Genomic DNA, 10972 nt, shown 5'->3' with positions numbered 1-10972 from the left:
GACCAATGAATGAAACATGTGTAAATAAATGTTACATTCTTTAGAACATACTCAAGTCCAAGAAAGAGGATTATTTTATGCCCTTTGATTAAATTCTATTTTTAGAATTGAAAGTGAAAGTAGATCAAGGGGAGTAATTGTGTAAGTCATTTATGAACAAAGTAATAACTTTGTTGTCGCCCTTTGATTAAATTCTATTTACAAAATCTGGATATTTCATCATCTTTAGTGACCTTGACCTTGTATATATTGACCTAAATTATATGTATCACAGCCATAGTCTTGGTAATGACAATTTGTGTTACAATCCCTCAATAAATCATGACTAAATGGTCCATATACACATCTTCATATTTGTATCTGAACTTTGACCTCTATGTGTGACCTTGACCTTGGCAGCAAGGACCTGAATCTTGCATAAGACACTCCGCCTCACAATGGTGAACATTTGTGCCAAGTAATATTGAAATCCCTCTATACATGTGGAATTTTGCTCCGGACAAGCATTTTTCAATGACCTCTAAGTGTGACCTTGACCTTTGACCTAGAGACCTGGTTCATGTGCGCGACACTGCTCCTCATAGTGGTGAACATTTCTATGAAGTTTCATTAAAATCCCTCCATACATGTAGGAGATATGCTCCGGACAAAATTGGACGCCGCCCCCCCACCCTCCCCCCGACCGCCCGCCCGCCAGGGGCTTTCCCATAATACGTCCCGTTTTTCAAACGGGCGTATAAAAAGGGGCATGATTATGTAAAAAAGCAATCAGAGTTATGGGACTTGTGCCAATCATCTTAGATAATCACAGAGAACAAGTGTGTGAAGTTTCAATCCATTCCCTTCAGTAGTTATGGAGATACCAGCTTACATATAAAAACTTAACCACAGGGACGTCGACGCAGACGCCGACAAATGGGTGACTGCATTAGCTCAATTATTCTGCGAATAGTCAAGCTAAAAAAACTTAAAGTTCAGTGATTTAAACTTGTATTAATGATCAATAAGATATCTGAAAGGTCAGTAGTTTTGAGCTTGTAGTAATGGTCAAGTTCAGTAGATTTGAGCTATGAGATATCTGAAGGTTGAGTAATTTTGAGTTAGTAGTTCTGGTCAATATTAAAAAGCTAAAAACTCTGAAATATTAAGTCTGAAATATATAAACAGTCTAGATTTATATCATGTTAACCATAAGGATGGTCTTATTCATGCAAATGAAAATATTTCTCATAAGAAAACAACCCCTAATTACCTGATTAAGAAAGAAACAAGACCTCCATATACTGAAGGAGTATACATATTTCCTATCTGCTTGGCAAGTAATAGTGATGGTTCTGTCTTCTTGATAAATTCTGTTCTACTAACAGTCATAAAGGCAGTTTCTACCTGTTTGTTGAAATATGTGTCTTCTAAGTTAAGTTCTCTGAAAAGTATTTTTAATTTAGACAGGTCATAATCATGTAAATCAAACATTTGTTACAGTTTATGTTATATACCTTAAAAAGATGAAATTCAATAATGAATATATCTTTATCTATTACATGTTACGATGTATGTATTAAAACATGTATGGAAAGGTATAAGTAGAACAAAATATTTGATTTATAAACTTATACTGGCTAGTTTGTGTGTTCAACTGTTGTCTTCACATTATTACATGTATTGATACTGAAATCTGTTTATTTGTGTTTCTGGTTTTTATATAGATTTTAAAGCATTTTTGGATCTATCCTGGAGGGTGATCAACCGAATCAGCTTTCCTGGAAAACTACCGAGTAATTACCAAATTCTCTCACAATGGACCGGTAGTCTATACATTTTAATAATGTCATTCAAGCAAATTGTCAGGACACACATAAATAGTTCAACATCAATTAAACATTTATTACATGAAACTTTATTTCATCATATCACCATAATATATATTCATCTCCAATGCAGATATACACAGTGTCTATTCTAGGAGGGGGGGTGGGGGGGATTCACTCATATTTTTGAGAATTTTCCCCTATTTTTTCAGAGGCAGGGGGGGAATTTTACATAGAAAAAGAAGGAAAAAAATCAACAAATGTAATAAATTCTCACTATTTTATTAAAATTCCCCTTGTTTTTCAAATCCAAGAATAGACACTGTGATCATCCTTTTTAATATGAATCAATTATATCAGCCAGGACGTTCTAACACCCTCAGCTATAAAAATACACGTATATTAACTAACCTAAATGCATCTAAACCAGTAAAGATTTGTCTTTGTTCTGGATGAGGGTCTTGAAGAAAATCATTGAACATAATTCTAGCTACAGACTTTTGGACAAGTTTACAAAATGGTGAATGAAAGACAAAGGCATCTGCACAATCTAACAGACTTGATCCGGCTGAAAGTATAAGAAAGTTAAATATAGAAAATCTGGGAAAAAAAAATTCATGAAAGAATATGATAAAATATTGCAATGAAACAACATACAAAGTAATGATATTGATATAATGTGATGTGCTGCATTTTTAACTGAGCTTATTTACGCTTTAATTAGCCTATGTATACTTATTTCCTGCTCAAATACAGTTGATACAATATAAAAATGTTAAATTTTACTGATTGTATGTCAATGTACATTATTTTTTATAGCTTACCCTTATGCTAATATCGGTAATTCTACCATTTCCTAAAACCCGGAAGTGTTTATTGTCAGCCATGTTGGTTATGCACCATATGATGACATCATTTAATTACAGCATCATAATTATTTTGATTTATCAAGGGAGGGTACTCCAGGACATTAAGTTCTGCATACAAAGATAATAATTTTTTATTAAAGTTTGCATCATATTTACCAATTACCTTGTTATTATGTATTCTAATGATTTATTCATTAGATACGAGGGTTCTTCAAAAAGTTCTGTTATCGGGTATTAAATACAAGATAAAGAAAATATATACGAAAATGGTTTATTTCATCCCTTCAAAATATTCACCACCTACAGAAATACACTTTTGTAATCGAAATTTCCACTGTCTAAATGCATCAGAGTAGTCTGCCCTTGGTATCAGTCTCAAACACTGATATACAGCACTTCCAAGTCCGCTTCTGGTGGTATACCGACGTCCAGACAACATCTTTTTTAGCCGGGGAAATAAAAAAAAGTCACATGGACTTAAATCCGGCGAATAAGGGGGGTGGCTTAACACATTTACCTTTTCTTCAGCGAGAAAGTTAACAACCCCCTTGCTTTTATGCGCGGGGGCATTATCATGTAGTAAATTAACTCCCCTTAATCCAGTACTTGGACGTTTCTTTTTATAAAACTTTTTTATCCTTTTTAGCACAACGTTCTTATAATATGTTCCAGTGATTGATTTTCCAGATTGTGATGGTATCTGAATAACTGGACCAAGATGATTGAAAAAAATGGTGTACAGAACTTTCTTTGAGCTTTTCTGCCGTTTAGCCACTACTGGACGTTTTTGATTTTTTCCTCTCCATTGTTTATTATCACCCCTCCTTTGTGGCTCAAACATGTAGACCCAAGTCTCATCTCCAGTTAACATGTTAGAAATAATCCTGCTGTTAAATGTTTTGAACTCTTTAAGGAGTTTTTTAGAACACATGACTCTCATTTTTTTCTGGTCATTGGTCAGTAAATGGGGCACCCAACGTGCACAAACCTTTTTAAGTCCAAGTTTTTTTGATAGAATTTCATGAACACTTCCTTCTGAAATGCCAACACTATTAGCCATATCCTTTACTGTATAACGGCCATCTTCTTCCACCAATGCTTTCACAGCAGCCACATGCTTATCAGTCACTGACGACTTCGGACGTCCACTTCGATGACCATCTTTAATCACAGAAAGCCCACCTTTAAATTTTTTCGCCCACCTACAAACTGTCATAAATGATACCACAGAATGTCCATAAATACCATTCAGCTCATTATAAATGTCTTTTGGAGATATATGCAAAGCAGTGCGACTTTTAATATAAGTGCGTACTTCAACTTTGTAATGTCGTTTCATTGTTATTTCCAAAATATGGCCAGTGTATATGAGTGACACTACTTCAAAACTGAATAATTTTGTCATTATTGCATCGATTTGCACGTGTTTTTCGTGCTTATATAGTGTGAATATTTATGTACATAAATGTATAGGTTTATTGAAGCAAAACCGTCGATTTCGCTACGGAAGACCATTGGTAACAAAACTTTTTGAATAAACCTCGTATGTCAGATTAATTGACGGTGAATTGTATGATTTTTTAACTGGTATTTATTATCTGTTAAAAGTTTTAGCACTCTTAGCAACCCTTCCAGTGCCTTCTTGTAAGTATTTTGTAGCAACTGAAAAGTTTCGAAATTGTTAGCAAACTGTTAGTATGTCACATATAAAAGGCTGAGTTTTGTTAGCACCATGGACTCTGCAAATGAAATCCTTTGAACTCACTAGGGAGTAAAATAAATACAAAGAATTTTTTAGCCAAAAGTAATTTAATTTTCTTTTATAAGATCAAGGGAGACAATTTATTTCAGAAAAAAATTAACTAAATCCTATAATTATTTTATTCTTACATTAGCAATAAAATTTAAGTCAAGATTCTATTTTAGAAAAGTTCTGTCTTAATAGTTGGCATATTTTTCTAGGTGAATTATATCAAAAGGGAGTTAAAGTAATTCTACATTTTAACAATTTACATTTTAAAGTTTAAGTATTGTTTATTCAAATATACAAGCACCAGCTCTGATTTGATTCCTATCTTAATGAAATACAAGTTTACAATACAATTGTATATTGCAACAATATTTCTTTGTTCTAAATATTTTTGTTGAGCACAAGTACATTTTTTAGATGTCAAAGCTGAATCATTTCCTCAGATTCTATCCATACATATATGAACAGGTCAAGTGAACATGGGTGCTATATTTCACCTAAAGTTACAGGTTAAAATGCAAAATCATTTGAATATAATGGCTGTGTACTGTGAGATTAACTACTCTCTTTTAGTTTAGTTTTAGTTATCTTTTTGTGTTATCCTTATTTTGAGATGAGTGATGTGTTGTCGTTTCTCATACATGAGTATAAGTTGAGTTATCATGTATTAAATTGATTCACTATGTTTAACTTATTGCAAAATACTTAAAAATACCGCACATTTAAACATCGCTTTTCATTGGATTACTGTGATGTTTATATACATGTAGGTTGTTTATGCCCTGCTGTCTTCATTTTTTGCAGAAAATCTCTTTTTTGGCTCTAAAAAAGGAAGTTTGCTGCATTATAAATTCGTTATAAAGATTCCAAACAGTTTATATGGCCTTATATTAACAGTTATTTGCAATATAACCATAGCCTAAATGCTCCAGTTATATAAACAAACAACTATTTAAATAGGGTCATATAACCTGTCCAAAATCTTTATACCTAATAATCTGTTATCTGTTGTCATATGACGGAAAGATTACATAGCTCTAGTGGCAAATACTTTCATTACATTTAGACCACTATCTGATAAGGTAATCATTAAATCCACAGAAGTTTTTATGTTCATCTGTTCCTTCACTAGTCACTGTTATTTCATAGGGAAGGGGGTAACAAAGACTGATGCATAAGAGTTGTTCCAGGAGCAGAGTGCTCCACTTTTTCCAGTTCTGAATAGTGAGATAGAAAAGTGAAGCTAAAAATCAACTCAGAAGTTAAGTCAATAAAACTTAAGTCATTTCTACAAATTTGAAAATATGATATTAATTAACAATCTTAAACCATGCACAAATTATTAATAAAATTTTTTATTTAGTTTATAATATATAGTATTTTCAAATCATGCTTTCTCAAGTTTAAACATACACTACTTTGTAGCAAGCAACTATATTAAACTTACACTACTTTGTAGCAAGCAACTATATTACCAATATTCTGTCAAAATGAATCATGCCAATTGTTCTTGATTAGTCGATAAGTTTCATCAGATAATATGATGAAATGTGTTATTTATAACAAGTGTATTGTTTGTCCATATATACATTCATATATATACATTACAGTAATCATTTTACATGCATTGTTATTATATCCTGTACAAAAACATGTATGTATTGTAGCTTTAAGACAACTTTAAAATAACTTCCTACATTACAAGCATACATCGTATAGAATGACATTTATCTATTGCCATTCACAGTGTACTGTAAAATGCTGTAAATTTGCATATTCAAAATTTCTTTCTTTTTGTATTCATGAATTCACATCATTATCAGAAATAAGAAGTGTTGCTAAGGAAAACATATACAAACAATATCATAATGACAACTTGACAAGTCAGGTTTGCAAGGAAAATTACTAATATTTTTTGTAATGGACGTGGTACATATTGTTCTTTTATGACAAAGAAGATTTTATACTTCATACACATGTACACTTTGCTGTAAACAAAAGTTTTCATATTATTGATAAAAACCATGATAAATCTATCATTAGTACACCCCATTCCCCACATGCACACCCAATAAAGCATACAGTATAGGATGTTTATACAATTTTAAGCCTAAATTTTACCATTTAATTTATCCAGCAGGTTATAAAGTTTATCTCATACCAGTCTTGATGAGCTGGTTGGGGAGATTGGTGGTTAAAGGTATTTGGGTACTCGTAATTTCAAATGACTGGTGTAATACCACATGATATAAACCAAAGTCATTTGTATAGTGAAATATAATAATTATAATTTATGGCTTACTTTTAATTTCAGCTGACTCTAATTTGTGAGAGATAATATCATAACATTTATCTAATGCATGTAAATAGCACTGTATAGATAACTTCCCATCTACCACTGGATACTCTGAATCCATGTTAGGCTTATAAAAGTCGTACACATGCTGCATATGTGTTGCACGGCAACCTGTAAACATATATGTTAGATTGATTATCTGTATCAGTCCACAAAATATATAAACAAAATAAAATCAACATTTCACGAGAAAGTGGCAGAATTTATATGTCCTTTATTATCTATATTTAACACATTTTACAGATGTTTGAAACAAGCCAGGAAATCAATCTAATATAACCAAACAAATACTGGCAAATTTACCATTCCTTATTTTTGATATTTATCATAAAATGATAATTCATTCATAAATTAACACAAGTGTTAAAACAGATTTTTCTATGGATTAATTTCTGTCAAAGTCCTTGTACAGCCTTCTGCTACAAGTTAGGACCTCATATATAGCCATCAGATTTTGCTGATGGTAAATTATATAATGAATGTTTGATTGTGATGGAAATAAGTAGTTTATTTTAATCACTCCTTGAGCCTAATCTTCATGGAGAGTCAAATGAGTGAAATGGTTAAGACCCTAGTTGGGCTTGAATTTTGAAACCATGAATGATTCCTGGATAAAGTGACAAACACCTTAACCACTAAGCGATGGACCCCATATAAATAAACTTATCTAATAGCAAAAATTAATACCATTTGTTTACCTCTTTCAAAAACTAAAGGAGCATCGTCTCCTATAAGCATGGCTATAGCCCCTGCACCACCTGTACATCTAGCATTGCCTGAAGCATACACAGCTATATCCCCGGCCACAACCAGTGCTTTCCGGCCTGAAATAAAAAACAGCCGACAAAGATAACAAAACAAGATTGCATTTGAGAAAAATGCTATGCCACCGCATGGTTCAAATTTCATAGCTGTACACCAAAGGACAAGAAAGTAGGTCACATCATCAAAATCTAGGTCACCTGATATCAAAGTTCAATTTTACAACTAAAACTGTGCACATGGTCAAAATGTCATTGCTGTACATTAAAGGACAAGAAAGTAGGTCACTGTCCCCTTGGGCAAGGCATAATTTTGACCCAAGGGTTTAATTTTAAAACAATTTTGATACAGGTCCACCAAACAACATTTCAAGTCAAATATCTAAGCTATAGCTTTCTCCCATTCAGAAAACATTTGTTTTATTTTCTGTTTTTACTATGTGTACATAATGAGAATCACTGCCCCCAGACAGGGCCAATTTTGACACCAGGGGAAAATTTTGAACAACTTTGGTAGAGGACCTATAAATAATATTATATATCATACATCAAAGCTCTATGCCTTGTACCTTCAGACAAAAATATTTTTTATTTTTTCACTATTATGTACATAATGAAAATCAATGACCCCCGGGGCGGAACCAATATTGACCCCAGCGCTATAATTGGAACAATCTTGCCAGAGGTTCACTACACAATGTTTCATGCAAAATATCTTAACTCTAGCCTTTGTAAATTTAGAGAAGATGATTTTTTAAGTTTGTACTATATACATATACGGAAAACCTATGGCCACCAGGGGGCGGGGCTAATATTGACACAAGAGGCAAACTTTGAATAACTTTTGTAGAGTACCTTCAGATGATATAATTTAACAAATATTAAAGCTCTTAGCCTTGTACCTTAAGACAATAAGATTTATTTATTTTTTACTATATGTATATATTGAAATCAATGACCCTCGGGGCGGGGCCAATTTTGACCCCAGGGCTATAATTTGAACAATCTTGCTAGAGGTTTACTACACAATGTTTCATGCAAAATATCTAACCTCTAGCATTTGTCAATTGCTAGAAGAATTGTTTTTGAAGTTTTTACTAAAAGTTTTTACTATATACATAAAAGGAAAACCAATGACCCCCGGGGCGGGGCTGATTTTGACCCCAGGGCTATAATTTGAACAATCTGGGTAGAGGTATACCAGGCAATGCCTTACGCAAAAATATATAAGCTCTAGGCCTTTTGGGTCTTTACAAGAAGGTGTTTTAAGTTTAATATGTACATATAGTGAAAATCAATGACCCCGGGGCGGGCCGATTTTGACCCAAGGGCTATAATTTGAACAATCTTGGTAAGGGTCTACCAGAAGATGCCTTATGCAAAATATCTAAGCTCTAGGCCTTTTGGGTTTTTACAAGAAGGTATTTTAAGTTTTTACTATATGTACATTGTGAAAATCAATGACCCTCGGGGCGGGGCCAATTTTGACCCCAGGGCTTTAATTTGAACAATCTTGTTAGAGGTCTACCAGACAATGCCTTATGCAAAATATCTAAGCTCTAGGCCTTTTGGGTCTTTACAAGAAGATTTTTTTAATTAATTCTTATAATTCCTTTTGGTTGCCATGGCAACCAGATTTCTGCATGGAATGAAATTCTTTGAACAACTTTGGAAGCCCTTCACCAAAGGAACAATCCTGCCAAGTTTGGTTGAAATTGGACTAGTGGTTTTTCACAAGAAGATTTTTTAAGTTCACTATATAATCTATATAACACACACACAAACACACACACACACAGGTGAATCGCTATATGCCACCGCATCGCAGATGCTGCGGTGGCATAAAAACATGTCTCAACATGTCTCAAAATTAATATACCAGTACTTATATTAGATTGAATATCATCTTTGATGTTAATTTTCTATAAATTCTCCTCAGAAAGCAAAGAAATGTTGTGTTTTTTTCCATTAATCACAAGAAAATTCAACTCACAAGTAGACTAAAATTTGTGGGGTTTTATTTCTTTCTTTTTTTCTTTTTTTCAAATTGAATATATCAAATTGAATATATACTCGGGGGAAGACGTAAGGCCAAGGTTTCATAATTTTCAAGATAAATCATCAATTAGGTATATTTTATCACATGTTATGTCTTGGTCTAATGGAAATCTGGGTGTATTATTCTAAAAACTGGAATAGTAATAACCTAAATTGAATCCAATAAAAACAAACTTACCATCCCAGTAGCTAGACTCAATCCAGTTCACAGCATTAAAGAGAGCTGACGTACCACCATAACATGCATTAGTTGTATCTATTCCTTCTATATTTGTATTGCCACAACTTTCAAACAACTGCATTAGTACTGTTTTAACACTCTTTGATTTATCTAATATAGTCTCAGTACCTACTTCCAGTCTACCTATATCTGAATATGAGATCCCATTTCTCTCCATTAAACGTTGTACAACAGTCAAACATAAGGAATTTACATCTTCATTGTCAGAGCAGAACCCCATTTTTTCCTGACCAAGCCCAATGGTATATTTTCCTGTTGAAGCACCATCAAACTTTTCCAATTCTTTCTGATCCACATACTGGGCGGGGAAATAAACCTCAATGGCAACAATTCCAACATTTTCTGGCCACCCATCTCTCTGGCTTGACATAATTTGTTAATCCTTGGATATTGCCAGGTCAAAGTATATCTGTAAAAATACATGTATTAAAATAATTAGCTTTAATTTAGAGAAAATGAGTGGCAGTCTTTGAAAGACAAAGATAATCTAAATAATTCTGAAAGTTATATCATTATTATCTATTCTAATACATGTAATTTACAAATTCACAAATATAGACAATATAGTGTGCTCATACATATATCTGGTATTTAAAGATTTACAACACCTCTGTCAGCATTAAAACAACAAAACAATTGATCTTCTCTCAGTGCTTGATAGTCAAGGGTTATCGATCTAGGACAGTGACTTCCATATAAAACTAGAACTATCGCTGAATGTGATTCATACCCCCACCAATGTCCTTGACAGAAGACAACTTGGAAAGGTGGTTAAGGGAATAACTTAAGTGACACAAATACATAAAAAAAAATTATCTCTGGTGAAAAAAAGACTAATTGTACAGGTAATAGTAAAAATATCTATTATCAAATCATGTTTGAAACAGTTACAAATAACCTTTCATTTTCCCAATATACTAAACTTTTTATAAGTCAATTTTTGACCTTCAAGTGTGGCCTTGACCTTCAGCTGGCACAAGGGTAGGATGGGTTCTGCACATCGCCCAATTGGAGTGAACATTTGAGTAAAGTTTGAAGAAAATCCTTCCATTAGTATAGAATTTATAGAGCGGACACAACATATTGTCTAGTATTGATTGTTTGTAAATTTAAAGACTTAAAAAGGGGC

The 10972-nt window shown here is 33.0% G+C and overlaps 1 protein-coding gene across 1 annotated transcript; it reads right to left on the bottom strand.

The window, feature by feature from the left end:
- Positions 1 to 1243: 1243 nt before the first annotated feature.
- On the bottom strand, positions 1244 to 10252 carry LOC132734364 (hydroxymethylglutaryl-CoA synthase, cytoplasmic-like). The gene is made up of 5 exons (XM_060721099.1): positions 9781 to 10252; positions 7482 to 7607; positions 6730 to 6894; positions 2220 to 2376; positions 1244 to 1423 (listed from the first exon to the last, which is right to left on the bottom strand). The coding sequence occupies exons 1-5, from the start codon at positions 10211 to 10213 to the stop codon at positions 1249 to 1251; spliced, it is 1056 nt and encodes a 351-aa protein (XP_060577082.1). The 5' UTR covers positions 10214 to 10252; the 3' UTR covers positions 1244 to 1248.
- Positions 10253 to 10972: the final 720 nt, after the last annotated feature.

The sequence above is a fragment of the Ruditapes philippinarum genome, unplaced genomic scaffold (genome assembly GCF_026571515.1).
Source record: "Ruditapes philippinarum isolate M1 unplaced genomic scaffold, ASM2657151v2 ctg17133_1_1_1_1, whole genome shotgun sequence".
NCBI lineage: Eukaryota > Metazoa > Mollusca > Bivalvia > Venerida > Veneridae > Ruditapes > Ruditapes philippinarum.
The sequence above is the reverse complement of the archived record's forward strand: the minus strand, read 5'-3'. Positions and strand labels throughout refer to the sequence as shown.

Excerpts from the sequence above, each read along its gene's own strand:
- LOC132734364 (XM_060721099.1), bottom strand. The coding sequence starts at position 10,213 with ATGTCAAGCCAGAGAGATGGGTGGCCAGAAAATGTTGGAATTGTTGCC. Across the intron at positions 7,608-9,780 it reads TGAGTCTAGCTACTGGGATG|GCCGGAAAGCACTGGTTGTG; the intron begins GTAAGTTTGTTT and ends TTTTTATTTCAG. Across the intron at positions 2,377-6,729 it reads AGAGTCAGCTGAAATTAAAA|CCGGATCAAGTCTGTTAGAT; the intron begins GTAAGCCATAAA and ends TTATACTTTCAG.